The following is a 16,070-nucleotide window of genomic DNA, read 5'->3' as shown; positions in this document are numbered from 1 at the left end:
TAAAAATAAATTTTTATTAAATTTAAGACAATTCAAATTTTGAGTATATTATTAAAATTTAAATTTAACTTAAATATAATAATTTTCATAAATATAATAATTTTTACGATTATTCTATCCATCACAATCCCTGCTTATATAAAGATACATATGAGCTCATATGACCAAAACATTCTAAAAGCAAAGAAAGAGATTCACTTAAATTTCCAACAAAAGTTTGCTAAATCTATATTTTTGATCCCTTGGTAAATAAGCAACAAGCTCTGCCTCACCAATAGTGGACAGAAAATTTTGTACTATGGCACCAAACAAAATGAGGTATGAATTCAGCTGCTCATTAGCTTGGCCATACTCGAATTCGAGTCAACAAGTCAAACTCGAGAGCTGGTAGAAAGAAGGATAGGGTCCGGTGAAAGGGGAGAGAGGTGTCAGATGAAGAAGCAGAAGCTGTCGGTGGACTATGGTGGTGGGGATTCCCTCCGGTGGCACGCGCGGCCTCAGTAGCCATCTAAATGTCTAATTGATAATATCATATGTCGCTTTCAAGAGAACATTAATTGCTGATGGTCTTACCAGCCACTGTCCTCTGCCTACCACTGCTCATTCGGTGCCCATAATAGCTGACACCTCGTCTCTCTTTATCTGCTGACTCCTGCTTCAGAATTCAGATTGCTAACTCTTTTTCTTTTTGGCATTTTCTTCCTGCATGCATTGCGATTCCCACCACAATTGCATTATCCATATGCTTCCTTAACTCCCAAGATTTTATGTCTTAAAACGTGAATTTTATTTTTATTAATTTAAATAATCTCTGGCCCATTAATAAACTTCATTCCATGCAAAACATTTATTTCTTCTAAATCAATGATTTCACCATTATGTGTGTTTCATGGGTTTCTTTGAAAATTTTAGTTTCATGCTATGGCTATCACGTCAGCTTTGCGTCATGGTAAAAACAAAATATTGATTTCGGCCTAAATCAATGGTTTAAGTTTTTAAATCAAAACCATATTGGTTATATGAGTCAATATCGATCTCTCTCCCCAAGCCTTGAACTAGAATTGGATTATAGTTGGTGATTCGAATTATTAATTTAACCCAATTCAATTTGTAATAAAAATAAATAAGTGACAACTTTTAAGGAACACTATATAGATGATTAAGCTACTTTCAAATTAAAACGGAAACGCTTAAAAGAAGAATTGAAATTGAAATTAAATTGAAACAAATCAATCAGAAACTAGAATAAGTCAGAACCATGATCAATCAATCTAATTTTAATTCTTCTCTTAATCGAACCATGAATTACTGATTTTATTTCAAAATTGGCTCTACCAAATCGGTGGCTAGGCCTACATAGTAATAGAATATTAAAAAATAATCCCAGTGCATATAAAAGTATTATTTTATCTCTCATAGAAAAATAAGTCTTACTTATAATATAGAAAGTGAGTTCTATATGATTGTGAAAAATAATATGTGTGCATTAAGTGCATCTAACTAATACTGTTATCCACATGTCGTGGTTTCTATTCTGAGCCTCAAAATAATTAGATAGGATTTTGATTATCCACCTAATGCAGATTGTTGTATGGGCAGAATATCTTGCGATGTGTTGTTAGCTGGCAACCTACTTCACTTCGTTTCTTGGAGTAGGCCCAGGTTGTTGGTCTTACAATTTGAAGAACCCACCAATTGAAAGTACTAATAACCTTATCACACACCTGCACATGCCTCTTGATTTGGCCCAGGATGGTGCTCATTTCTTCACAAACCCCATCAATTCTCAACTAACATTGACACGAGCAAAACTGTTGTCCTACATCGATTTAAAATAAGGCAAAATATTTAAATATGGATAATCTTTCTCTATTTTTTAGGATTAAGTTACCTTTGATCATTTTTTTTTGTGAAATATTCATATTGTAGTTACAGTTGAGTATTCAGTACAAATAAAATCGAATCATTAAAATTGCATTAATTAAATTATTATATTTTAGAAATTAAATCAAATTAAAATGTATAAAAAATCAAATCAAATCACTCTAATTCGGTTCGAGTCAATTGGTTTTTGGGTTTTGATATTTTTTTATTTATACTTAATTTTTGAGTTATTTGGTTTGATTTTAATTTTAATTTCAACTTAATAACTATTAATCAATGAAATTAAATAATTCACATACATTTTTTTTATCCAGAAATAATTTATATATGTAAAAATACATATAATATATAAATTCTCTATAAAATATAACAATTTAAAATTAATAAAGCAATTCAATTTGTTTCGGTTCAATAAATTTTTTCTCTCCAAAACCGAACCAAACCAAAATAATTAAAATTTTTAAAATTTAAAATTAAATCGAACTGAATTACTTTAAAATCAAACCAAATTATTGAAATTAAAGTAGTTCGGTTCAGTTTATTTGATTTAAACCAAATAGTGCTCATTCCTAATTGTAGGTTTTAGCCGTTCATATATTTGTATAATTGAGCCCTTAGTAAATTATTACTAATTAATTATTAAGTGACAACTGAATGATTGTAATTGAGAGGAAGTGTTGGAAATCTTTCGTCTCACAAAAAGAAAATAAAAAAAATAAAAGTAAATACAAATAATTGGATTACAATATTAAAGTAACTAATTTTGTTATGTGTAAAGTAATTTAGTTATTTACATAAATTAATATTGAAATAAATTAAAATGTAATTTGTCTAATACATTATGTATGATAAGACTCAAATATTAAATAAGTAATGAGACCCAAAAATTTATATTTTCAATCCATAATGAATCATAGACGTAAGTAAATTTTTTTTTTCTAAATGAAAATAAATAAAAATGCGGAAGCATGATTTGAAATTTAAAAAGTGTGGCAAAATTTTAATTCTCATACTGTATATATTGCAGAATAAATTTTAACAACTGTTCCTGAACTTATATGGTTGTAATAGTATAATCCTTTAACTTTAAAATGTAACATAAAATCACTTCAACTTTCAAATTTTACATAGTAAAATCTCTTTGATTTCCAATTACTCATTTTCCAGTTAGATGCTAACGTGAACAGATTCAGCGTGATACTTAGTCAGTATTTTTCTTTTCTTTCTTATGCAAAGTGTAAAATTATTCTCTCAACACATGAAAAATTATTTTCTCTATAGAGAATAGAATGATTCAATTTATACATGGCTTAAGAGAGGAAAGAGAAATAATGACTAAGCGTTATGCTGGAATTGTCCAGGTCAACGTCTAACTGGAAAATCAGTGATTGGTTAGGTTAGAGGGATTTTACTGTGTAAAATTTAAAAATTGAGGGGGTTTTATGTTACATTTTTAAATTGAAAGACCGTAGTGTTACAACTATATAAGTTCAAGGACAGTTGTTAAAATTTACCCATATATTGCTAGCAAACATGAAAGCATTGCAAATCAAATTAAGGAAAAGAAGGGAAAAGTTTGGTGTGCAGAAGTTTACTATATAGTTAGAGCAAAACCCTAGCTGTTGATATAATAGAAGAAGAAGAAGAAGTTGGATAACTGTTCACACAAAGAAACAGAATTCAAGAAATTTATAATATCAAAGGTCTCTGAGTTGCCTAAGATTCACAGGAGATATGTATCTTTTATCTCCATCCAGCAGTTGCTTGGCAAGTAGAAGGTTTGCAGCCTCACTGGGATGGTAAGGATCCCAGAACACATGCTTGGACCGATCTTGGCACATACTTGAAGTAGGTCCACATGGAATTATCCCTGCAAATTGCCCTCCATTTCCACAGCAAGCTCTGGTTGCTGTTGTAAATCCTGCATATATATTCATATATGAATTTTCCATTTTTTATACCAAAGAGTTCGCAAGATGAAAAATTCAAGAAAAACTTACAAATATATATATTACTCACCATATTTGTCATAATTTGTGATGAGTTCCATGACAAGATCAAAGACATTGGCATGCAAAAACGTAGCTCCAGGAAGATTATCGTTTAATTCAGCAAGCAAATCCTTCAATCTGCCATTGTACTGAACTGCCAACTTATTAGCCAATCCCACACATTCATTCTCCTTCAGTTGATTTATAGTCTTTTGATAAGGTATGCAGCCTATCGGTCCCACGTTTCCAATAACAAATTTTCTAGCATCCAATTGATATAGTCTCTACCACAAATAATTACTTCATTAATAACCATTTTGAAACATAATTACATGTTAATTAATTAAGAGTTACTTACAGTAAGTTGACCTCTTAAGTGATTGAGCATATCATCAATGAATGCATCAGGACTTTGAGTAATTCTTGCTCCAACAGAGAGAACTGGAAGTAGATAATTGTTTAGGAAATCATTTGCTCCAACGGTGATAGAGAAAATGGATTGCTTCATAATATAGTCTCTTGCCTTTGATGGACCCAACAATTTGTCAAACTCTTTTCTAGTAATGTTGAAATAGTCTATCTGAATATCCATTCCAAGCCTATTAACCTGTAACAGCCATATATATAAATACATATAAGTTTACTATTAATTAGGTAATTATGTGAATTATAATTAAATAATTACAAAAATAATATGTATATATAGAGTTGTTGAGTGCTTACAAATATTCTTCCAGTTGCATTCAAAATCCCTCCTCCTCCTGAAGCATAATTTACACCATACAATATAGCTTTTCCTGTGGCATTTGGGGCTAGAAATGGGATAGCATAGTTTGGTTGCCCTAGTTCTTCCCCTAAAAAATGTGATAAAAAAAAGCAGTAATTACAAAAAAAAAAGGAAAAATTAAAATCATTGGAAATATTTAGTAATTAGCAAGAAAAATCAGCTTATAATTACCTACAATATCACCAATGGTTCTCCCATTAGTGTATCGACCGGTAGGGTTTCCGCCGGAGGATTTAAAATCAATCCCATTAGGAGGGATATTTGCCCTAGAAAGAGTTGGTAAATAGTTATTATTTCCAGCATCAACTAGAGAATCACCAAAGATAAAAGAAGCTCCAAGTTTAGAACTATCTTCATCTGCTGCCTCACAATGATAATAGCTCAAGAAATTGGCAATAACAAAAAGAAGCAACAAGGCCAAGTTCTGAGTCTTCAAGGACATGCTTGGCTTCATCTCTAGTGCTGCAGGAAGATGCTATAAAAGAGAAGCCCTAGCAGAGAGTATTTATGTGATATTATTGTGACAGAGGAAGACAAAAGAAAAAGAATCCATGGGTGAAACTTGCAAGCTTGATCTAGTGAAGTTGAATTTGGTAAGACTCTTTAAAATTTTTTGGAGAGTAGTGGAAGAAAATGTGCAAATGGGTAGTTTATCGACATTGTTGGAAATTTCTATGCGTGCTATGAAATTTTTGAATTTTTCTTTTGCAATGCGTAAATGGGTTCCTTAAAGGTCAAAGAGATTGCATTTTTAAATTTAATCAAGCTGACGAATTGGAATATATTGGCCTAAAATTGAAATTGCGAACGTTGTAGGGGAGGTGGAAGGAAGTTCGGTGATTCTGAAGTCCTGAAATTCTTCGTCTGGTGGGCTAAAGCCGTAGGCCCAGTAAACTTTGGGCAATTTTGGATTTTTATTTTTAAAGAAAGAGCCCCTTTACAGTTCAGAATTTAGATTGCTAGGGTATACAACAATAGGCTAGTTGGACTCCGAATCGTAAAATCAAATTATCCAATTCATAGTAAGGAATCAAATAGATTTAAGTTTATTGTTTTATATATATAACTAGCCCTTTTTCACTCACAACTTATTTGAGAGGAAATTTTTAGAAGTAACGGATGAATTTTTTAAAGTATCATACTTATTTGGAAGGAAGGTTCCTAATGGCCTGCCATGTGTTATCATCATCGAATCAAATTCCTTCAATGCAGTGTGTTGGGTCAATTGCTCAAATAATCATCCTAGACCATGGAGATTGCAGCAAATTTTTAATGAAATTGACTCATTTCTATTCAACATGTACTGCATAAATGCAATAATATCGCAGACTTTCTCACTAAGCAAGGTGTCGCAAAAGTGAATGAACTTATTGCTTAGTTCTAGTTTCATAGACGTGATGGCTGGTTTTTTTTGTGGAATTTTGTGTGACTGTTTTTTGTAGAGATGGTCTCAGATGGACATGCTGATTATAGCTGCTGGTTATAAGAGATTCTGATGTTGGTCTAGGCTTCCAATTTGCTTTGTTGTGACTGCATCTTTGGGAGATTTAGAACTCTCAAACTGCTGGATCCTTGCATTTGCTACTTTTAGTTGTGGAGTGACTGTTATGCATAATTACCTTTTGGGTTAGTTAAGAATCAACATGCTTCGTGTATTTGGCTTGTGTTGGGTGGACAACTTCATGAGTTTGTGCCTCTATTTTTGTTTGGAAGCAATTATGCTAATTTGTTAATACAACCAACTTTAAAATTTAAATGATAATTCATGTAAAGTCAAAAAAATATATTATAATATTACTGTGTATTAACAAACAACTTTAAAAGTTAAATGGTAATTTATGTATAATTTTTTTATAAAAATAATTATATAAAATTATTTTAAAAATTAAAACTTAAATTGAAATTATATAAATCAAAATTAAATTATTAAAAAATCGAACTAAATCAAAATTCAAATATAAAAGAATTAAATCAGTAGAATGGAAAGCACACACTCTTGTATTAAGTCAAGAATCACTCAAATCGAATGTTCAATAAGATAAATTATATACTCAGCGCTGCTGCATATTTTTTTATGAAAATATTAAAAAAAATGAAAAAAAAAATAAGATTTAAGCAAGCTCATATGAAGCGGAAGAAATGGTGTTTCTGAGTAGCCACTAGCCAACTTAGTTGAGAGCGATAGGAGGGAAGAACTAACCCAAAGTTGCACCCACTTCCAACGGACCATGGACAGCCTTAAATATTTAGAGGCCCAGCCCAAGGTTGGCCCTACGCACTAATAGCTAATCAAATCTGTTCTGGGTGGATGGAATCTATATCATAATGCAAACTTTAATGCATCAGATCCTAATTTATGTTATCAATGCATGAACAACCTCACTCTCACCAACTTTGCCAATAAGGACTTTAGGGTTTGATTTTTTTCTTAGTGTCCTATAATGATATTGCTAGATATGGCCATAGTTAGAGGGCGGGAGCAGGATAGATTATTAGCATCTTGGAGTAAAATGCCAAAAAGGGTTAGCTTCCACTGCATAATGGATGGTGTTGGTCACCTGCCACTTTCCAATAAAACTTGGAAAGAAAGAATTGGACATCATGGAAAAGCAATAAGGGTGAATCAAGAATAAAGAAAAAGGCATATTACAAAAGAAAGAAAGTAAAAGAGTTCATCAATTCATCCCCTGCTGCTCATTATCTTTAATTCAAATGAGGTTCTTATTAAACTCACCTTTGACAAAGCTAGACTGTCTTTCTGCTCTAAATTACATCATTTACTTCATATTAACATTTTTCCACGGTCACAATGCAAAGTGAAGGATTCTTAATTCCATGCAGGCAACCCATTTCTTCTTTTTGCAGAAAAGCCCTTAGCAGCTCAGCAACTGCCTATTGATTTGAGCAAAGGTTCTGTTCTCCCCTCACAATATTATTTTTGACTGCTAAAAATTATTACTCCTTGGCCCTTTTGATGCTGTCCACCCCTGTGTTTAAGATTGACCATCCCCAGTTTGGCACTTTTCTAAAGAAAGGGAAGGTCTCAGATATTGAGTTTTGATTATTTTTATCCTACAATATTAGATCATCAATATATATACTAATAACCAAACTTATATCACTAGTTCATATTAATCACAAATTATCAATAAATCAAATATATATTCACGGTCTAGATATATCTTATTTGTAGTGAACTTCCATAGAAATAGTAAAAGAAGAAAGAGAATTTTGATACCAAAATTGCAATAAGAGAGCATCCAAATATTGCTTCTAACAACAGCCAAAATACCACCTTTTAGCAACCACTAATTTTTTGCTAAATGTAAGTATTTATATGTCTTCTAATTATTAGAAATTTGATTTTCAATATCATTCCTAATTCTTAGCTTAAGTAGAGTCCTAACTATGCAGAATATTAATTCCTTCTCTAATAAGACTTTTATGGCTATAATAACGGCCATGCACACGTGATGGGTTAAACCCATCATTGTGCTTCAGCCAATATACAATATCATTAATATATTAATTTTATCTTTAAATAAATAGAATAATAATCGAGTTTTCTCATAATACAGAATATCATTTTTCAAATCCCAATAATTCTCATTATTTTTAAAAAATTTTGAGTTATAAAAAATCTAAAATTAATTTTACTTCAATTATCTGTTTAGCCAATTTAGGATTCTTGGAAAGTAATTGCAGAGCAGTAATGGAAATTTTTTAAGGCTGAGCTAAGCTTTTAAACAGCAGAACAAATGAGTAAACACAAACCAAATTGAGGCACATGCTCTGCACGTGAGTCATATATGACTATTGAAATGAAGTTCAAAGTTGAATTTTCTCAGAGCCCTGTATGGCTGCTGAGAAAGGAATATTATATTCCTTATGATCAGATTGAAAAAGATTGACACAAGTTGAATGGAAGATTTGACTTTGTATTTTGTTTGCTTTTTTTTTAAGCAATTATTTTGACCATTAATTAGCATAATATCATCAGTTTGATTAGTCAATCTGATTACTTTCACAGCTTGATTACTGCTATTTTTGTTTTTTTTCTTCCAAAAAAATTGTCATGTCTATTCCCTATGAGAGACAATTCTCTTATAATTTTTCTTTTTGTTTTTTATTGACATTTTTTTCTTATAATTAAGTGTGAATGAACGAAGGTCAAGGATACATTAATTAATTCTAATTATTTGTTTTGGATTTTTTTAAAGGATTTTATTTTGAAAAATTAACCTCCATAGAAACATCAAACTTTTTTTAAATAGTATGGGATTTGGTCAACTTTCCAAGATGACAAACTAAACTGAGATGTAGTTGGCCTTTCTCTCTGAGGAAGCTTCTGGGGGTTCTGCGCGTCATAAGAAAGAGAACCTTACACCTCATTTGGATTGAGTACACCGTGGTTAACTAATGTATCATATCATATGATATGATTTTTTTTTGTGAATATATTTAGAAAGATAGTATAATATAAAATGATTTAATAATCTTCTCTTATTTGGTTACATAAAATGATACAGTAAAATAATTATAAAAATTACAAAAAAAAACCCTTTATTACTATTTTTAATATATAAATAATTTAAAATATTTATTTAAATAAAATATTAATTTATAAATAATATAATAATATTAATAATTAAAGACATATTTTCTTTTATTTTTTTAATTAATTACTAAATATACCTTATATATTTATAAGGTTAAAACTCTTTAATATATTGTGCGGGATAAAATGGGAAAATAAAATTCTTATAAATTTTTTTTTCAATTAATCACTAAACATGTCTTATAAATATATAATATTAAAACTGTATAATTAGAATTTAATATATTGTATAGGGATAAAATGAAAAAATGAAAATTTTAAACCATGTCAAACCACCACTTTGGTGGTTTGAAACTTCGGTGATTTGAGAAGTTATGATAAAATGATGGTTTGAAAACTACCATTTTATAATCCAAAATCACCATTTTTTTAGGAATAATCTTCTCAAATGTCACGACCCGATTTTACGAGCAGGACTGACAATAGGACCTAGGTCAGTATAAAGCTCTCGAGGCTTGTAATAAGTCTTACTATTCCTAAACCTATAACCAGGGTCAAAATTAAAGCTCAATATGCAAATAAAATAAAATAAACTATTATATTTTTATTTGGGTCAACCTAGCCCAATAACCATTAGAAATCAAAATTAGGGGAGTCCAGTTCTACCCTGATACTATCATGTATAACTATTTAATATCATAATGATTTTTCATTAATTAATACCATAACTACATAACCTAATGTCACAGTAGAGTTTTAGCTATTAAATAAATAAATAAATAGATACAAAAAGTATTAAACTAAAAAGCACAATTTACGGAGGAAAAATGCAGGTTAGACTCAAAGAAATAAATCACTCCTCCTGCAATCTGAAAAAAATATTTGAACAGGATTGAGCGTTCGACTCAGAGAGTTTAGATATTGATTATAGATGCAATTTCTATAATTATCTAAAACTAGTGCAATACTATCATGAAATGTACATCCAACACATAAAACAAATAATTCACCCAATATTTGCACAAGAAGTTAATTTGGAGCTATTCACACACCTAATGTATCACATCAATATATATATATATATATATATATATATATATGTGGGAGTTGATCCCCTATACAGTTCTATTAATTCAATACCTGCCAACCATGTCAATTCAAGCCAAACTTTCGCTTAATATTCTACGTGCGAGGTTAGCGAGATCAACTCAAAGTCGCACTCACCTAGACTTATCCATATATAAGGATTGGGTCTCAGCGAGTTAAGTTCCAGCCGCGACTACCCGTTCTACCCATATCCATATCCACACCACACTCAAGCCAACACACACATAGAGCTCCAACTTATCCTAATAGCGGCAATTACAAATAAATAACAATAATTAAGTATGCAGCAACCAAGATGTCCCTTAGTATATTAACTATACATGTGCATAATTAAATATTTATAAAATGCATGAGCATACTAGACATATAATTAATATTGAATTTATAAAACTAATCAATATCTAACTCATAGATTGATCGATCTGATTACAGCTGGTCTAGCTAAAAGAAGAAAAAAGGTTAGCCGGCACTGATTACCTTTGTAAATTCTGCTACCTGGAATGCATTTGGAACATCTGAAAATGTTAGGAACGATTGTAAACGGGACCCCTTTCTGGGATAGCTTGTTGGACACCTACAATAGGTTGAAAACTCGATCCCGAGTGCTGGTCCGATTGCACCTAAATAAAGTCTAAAAATTATTAATAATTATCATATAATCGCCTTTTTTAAACGGTATCCAATTGGAGCGGGATCAATCCCATTTCAAAGGTCTCATTGCTCTGAGTCCATCGGTGATCTCGGATTGTTGATCCAATGATCAGATTGTCCGAGATCTGATCAGAAATCTTGAAAAACCCAAAAATTCTCTCCTCCATAACTTTTTCCTCCAATCACCATTTATTGCAAAATTGGTATCAAAAGAAAGCTCTCAAAATAAGCTTTCTAACACCACAAAGAACACCCCCATCTATCGCTGGAAACCACCAGAATCGTGCTTGGAAAAATGTTGCTGTGCATGCTCGTTAAGGCCCAAACCGCAGCCATTCACCCTCCAAGGAGGGTCACTGGTGCCGCTAAGCGCCACTGGAGGTTCACAGGAGCTGTGCCAGTCGTCGCTCGCTACTAGTATAGTCGGAGGCACAATGAACGGAGAGAGAGAGAGGGAGAGATGCGAGAGGAAGACAAAGATTTTGGGGGTGGGGGTCCAGTTGTTGTTTAAAAATTCTGGGTTTATTTTTTATATTTTAATTAGACTTTTAGTCCTTGAACTTTTTAGTTGTATTCAAGTAGGTCCAAAATGTTTAATACATTCAAACTAAACTTTCGTAATAATTCTAATAGTAATTTTAACAATCATAAAAAAATGTTGAAACACTAAAATTAAATTAATAAGATAATATATTTTATTAAAATAATATTTTTGAATTTTAAAAAAATAGAAGCTTAAAAAAACCAAGGTATTACACCAAACATGTGGAGTAACCATACAATATGAAGCCATCCCAAACCATGATCCAAATATAATGGGGTCGGTTTATGTTCGAACTGGTTTAAAGCTAGAATCGTGAACCTCCTAAGGTTTCAATTCCATTTCAATTTGATTCAAATCTAACGGCCTAATTTTTTTTTAGATTTTTGAATTTTTTAAATGAAAAAATTAATTCAATCAAAACGATCCGAATCGATTCCTATTCAATTTTGATCTGATTGATTTACAATTTAAATCAAAGCCAAGCCTTGCCAGTGCCTTCCTCAAGCTTTGTACTTTGCATAATTAGTTAAAATCCTTGTATTATTAGATTTATTTTCATAAAACCCTACATTATTAACGGGTTAATATTAATAAAAAGCTCTATGAAAAATTAATTGTAAGTCTATTCATTTATTTGTATTTATTTAGTTAATTTGCATTATAACTATATTGTCTTAAACCAATTTTAATATGATTATAATATATTTTTTACTTTTATCTTCTTGTAAAGAATTCTAATCACCAATGACAGTGTAATTTAAACGGTGTTATTTCATTTTTAAGATATGAGAAATGAAAATGTTTTAAATTTAGAATCTCTCATGACTATCTTCCGTTGTGTAAGTCATCACTTATTATCTGATTATTGTGACTACACAGAATTAAAATTTTTTTTTGATATTCACAAAGGTTATCTATATATATATATATATATATATATATATATATATTTATTTATTTATTTATTTATTTATATTTATTTATATTTGTTTATCCATGAATATGATATATATATATACATATTTATTTATTTATTTATTTATTTATATTTATTTATATTTGTTTATCCATGAATATGACAATCCTAACTCTGTATTACAAGTGTCCCTGTCCAGGGTAAAACAAAAACATTAATCCTTGCAATTGGGCTAAAAAGAATAGGTTGAAAGAGTGAAGATAAAATCTTGGAACATATTAGGGACAGCATCCCCACAACACCTAACATATTTAATAAGGCATGCCATGAGCACAAAACAAATGAATTCTTTACTAAAATATTTCTATTTTATTGCTAATTAGTAAGGACTTGGCTGTGCCCATCAAGTTTTTTCTTTTGGACTCCATTGATTTTCATTTTTAATTCATGATATTCGGCAAGAATGTGAAGTATATCTAAGATATTAAAATTGATTAGGGAGAAAAAAAAAAGAAAAATACAAAATTCAACATGATATGGAAGCATATGAACAAGTTGAGAGTTGTTGAAATTATGTGTATTTTATTGAGTTAGTATCTTGGATACATTAAACAAAAGAAAGCAAACACTGGCAGTGATCCAGCCACAGTGCTATTATTTTTATTTTATTTTATTTTTTAAATAAATTAATAATTCTGGTCTAGAAGTTGACTAATATGTCTTTTTGTGGTGATAGGCCTAAACTAAAATTGGATTTTGTGAGATGTGAATAAATAACAAATTCAATAATACTAATCCTACTTGATGTTCTCATTTATCAAGTTTTTATTCTGTTTTATGTTGTCTACTTTTCTCAAATGTTTTTAAAAAATTAATTTTTATATTGTGAATATTCACTAAATTTAAAATTAAATTTTTTTTTAAATTAAGAAAATAAAAACTTGAACCTAAATCTTCTAATGGTAAAGTATGAAACTGTTGCTTTATTGATGGGTTTCCATTTCTTTCATCTTAACTATAATGACCAATAGAGAAAGAGAAAGAGAAAGAGAAAATAGTTAAAAATTCATCACGGTAATCCTTGATAAGGACTCTCCGATACTCAAATTAGAGGGACATTATTTTGATAGGAAAAGAGTAAAGAAAAAATAGTAAGAAGAAAAAAGAGAGGAAATCCCTTCTCTCTTATTTTCTCTTCCTTGCTTAGCCCTATTTACTTACGGAAAATTAATATATATATATATATATATATATATATATATTGTAGTGATTATTTTATATTATATTAACATATAAGTAATATGTTCTTAATTAATAAATATAAGAAGCTTTACTATAATAATATAAAACATTTTTATAATTAGAAACTTTTAAATTTAACAGTTTTTTTTTTCTTTATAAATATATTTATATGTTTAGAGAATGCCTAAAAAAAATTATCTTAATCTTGACCTAGTAAATAGCACCTATCACACTAGTGCTAAAATAAATAAATAAATAAATAAACAGAAAGCCTAGAACAGATCCATTAGACTGGAATGATATAAGTGGCCAAAACTTGATGGACTCAATAATTGCATTTCCATTTGAATTGAAAACATACTCACTTGGACATCAATGTTCATCTTTCAACTGCAAGACATTCTTGAAAACCTAATTCAATAATAATATTTTATGCTTGAAATTTGCAATATTGGTAGGCTCTTTACAATCATTTTTTAGTTGTTGAGAGGGTTGCCCAAAGATATACTCAGTTAAACATACAAGTAAATCTGGCAACTAGAGTTGTTATTTCTATTGTTATTATTTATTATATAATTTTAAGATCACAATAAATTTATAATAAAATTATTTATTTACATCGGAATGGCACACAAATTTTTTTTATTATTTACCTATTTTAAAATATTCATAATTTTTTTCGGTGGTAGATTTTAAAATTTTTTCTGTGGGTCAATATATAAAAATAAATAATAAATTATTAAAAAAATAAAATCATATTAAATCTTATAATTAGACTCAACGAACTCTAAGAGAAACTGCATTAATAATAATGCTATTAAATATATATCTCTATATAAATAACAAAATTTCACATGGACAAATCCACATGGACAACGCATCAAGAAATCAACAAAACCAACAACATTTCAATCAAAACAATAACAAAAACATATTATAAGAGAAATGAGAGCTGCAAAATAGATTACAAGTATCGTTTGAGAAATTGAAGAACATCTAAAAGGATGTTCTTCACTTCTTATGGCACTGGGCTATTCTTGTGGTACGATACAAGGGACGACGATGCGAAGTGAGGCAGAGAGAACGAGCACATAGCAGTGAAGATGATTGGCAAGGTCAGGCAATGGTGCATAGAACCAAAGGATCTACAACAAAAATCAAGAGGAATTTAGAGGAAACTACAACTCAAATTCAAAATCAGCAACCTTTAAATTTTCAGATTCAACTTCAGTTCACAAGTTTTTTCAATTCTCAGATTTATAAAAATAATTTCAATTCAATAATAACCCTATAATTAATTAAATTGGAACCTACAATAAATTAACAATTTGCATCTTGAACTGAAACACGTCTTCAAATGATAGATTTCACTTGATTGTAAGCTAGAGAGAGTATCAAGAGAGGTAGACCAACAGGCAGAGATTACGACATAATAGATTGCGACGGATAATCGATCGATGTAATGGGTGAAGCAGAGATTGCATCACATGCAAGTGAGTTTGGCAAGGGTGAGGAACAAGATTAGCAACTCCATATTGACCATTGAAAAACAATGATTGTGGACTCCAAAAGAAGTAGTGCAAACCAAAGCAGATATCTAACGAAGAAGGAAGAGCGAAGAAGGAGAAGGGAGAGTTAAAATGGGTTTGTAGGGTGAGGAACAAAGTTTTAAACAATAAATTATATTTTTCCCATTAATTTTTATTAATTAACTAAACCGAATTGATTTAGTTTAATTTAGTTATTACTACTTTAAGTTAGCCAACGTGTTAAGTGGGATCCACTGATATATAATAAAAAAATGTCAATTGGAGCATCAAATGAGACACACTTCTCCAAATTCAATTTTAATTTTGATTAAAACAAAATTTTTGTAATTTTGAAATTTTAACAAATTCTACTAAAAATAAAAGTATATGGCATAAATTTTTGAATATGCACCACAATTTTTTTTATTTCAAATAATTTTAAATTGCATTAAAAATAGAATTTAATGATTAAATTTCATTATAATAATAATATTATATAATTATTTTTAATATATTTTTTTTATTGATTAGCTCCTCCAAAATAAGTATTACAAATAAATTAATATTGTGACTTAATAGTGTTTACAATTTTATTTAATTTTTATTCTTAATTAAAAAATCACAAATATTTTTATTATAATATGTGCATGTAAAATAAAAGTTACAATTTTAAATTAATGCAATCTAACCTAATTTATCAGTTATATATATTTTAAATATTTAATTATAAATTTAAAATTTTCTAATGTATTAGTAATATTTTAATTTGTTTTTTTACTTATTTATTTATTAATTTAAACTTTACTCATTAACAAATTTGTAAATTTTTTATTATAATAAATTATATGCAAAATAAACTAT

General features: G+C 29.5%; 1 protein-coding gene across 1 annotated transcript; it reads right to left on the bottom strand.

Annotated features, from left to right (window-relative positions):
- Positions 1-3,486: 3,486 nt before the first annotated feature.
- On the bottom strand, positions 3,487-5,374 carry LOC110672241 (GDSL esterase/lipase At2g23540). Its single transcript, XM_021834962.2, has 5 exons — positions 4,834-5,374; positions 4,599-4,729; positions 4,234-4,482; positions 3,904-4,159; positions 3,487-3,805 (listed from the first exon to the last, which is right to left on the bottom strand). Exons 1-5 carry the CDS (start codon positions 5,114-5,116, stop codon positions 3,582-3,584), a joined length of 1,143 nt encoding a protein of 380 aa, XP_021690654.1. The 5' UTR covers positions 5,117-5,374; the 3' UTR covers positions 3,487-3,581.
- Between the last annotated feature and the right edge of the window lie 10,696 nt (positions 5,375-16,070).

Source organism: Hevea brasiliensis, chromosome 7 (assembly GCF_030052815.1).
Source record: "Hevea brasiliensis isolate MT/VB/25A 57/8 chromosome 7, ASM3005281v1, whole genome shotgun sequence".
NCBI classification, from domain to species: Eukaryota; Viridiplantae; Streptophyta; class Magnoliopsida; order Malpighiales; family Euphorbiaceae; genus Hevea; species Hevea brasiliensis.
The sequence above is the reverse complement of the archived record's forward strand: the minus strand, read 5'-3'. Positions and strand labels throughout refer to the sequence as shown.

Coding starts and splice junctions, on each gene's coding strand:
- LOC110672241 (XM_021834962.2), bottom strand. CDS start 5,116: ATGAAGCCAAGCATGTCCTTGAAGACTCAGAACTTGGCCTTGTTGCTT. Junction 4,730..4,833: donor AACCATTGGTGATATTGTAG/GTAATTATAAGC, acceptor CACATTTTTTAG/GGGAAGAACTAGGGCAACCA. Junction 4,483..4,598: donor ATGCAACTGGAAGAATATTT/GTAAGCACTCAA, acceptor TGGCTGTTACAG/GTTAATAGGCTTGGAATGGA.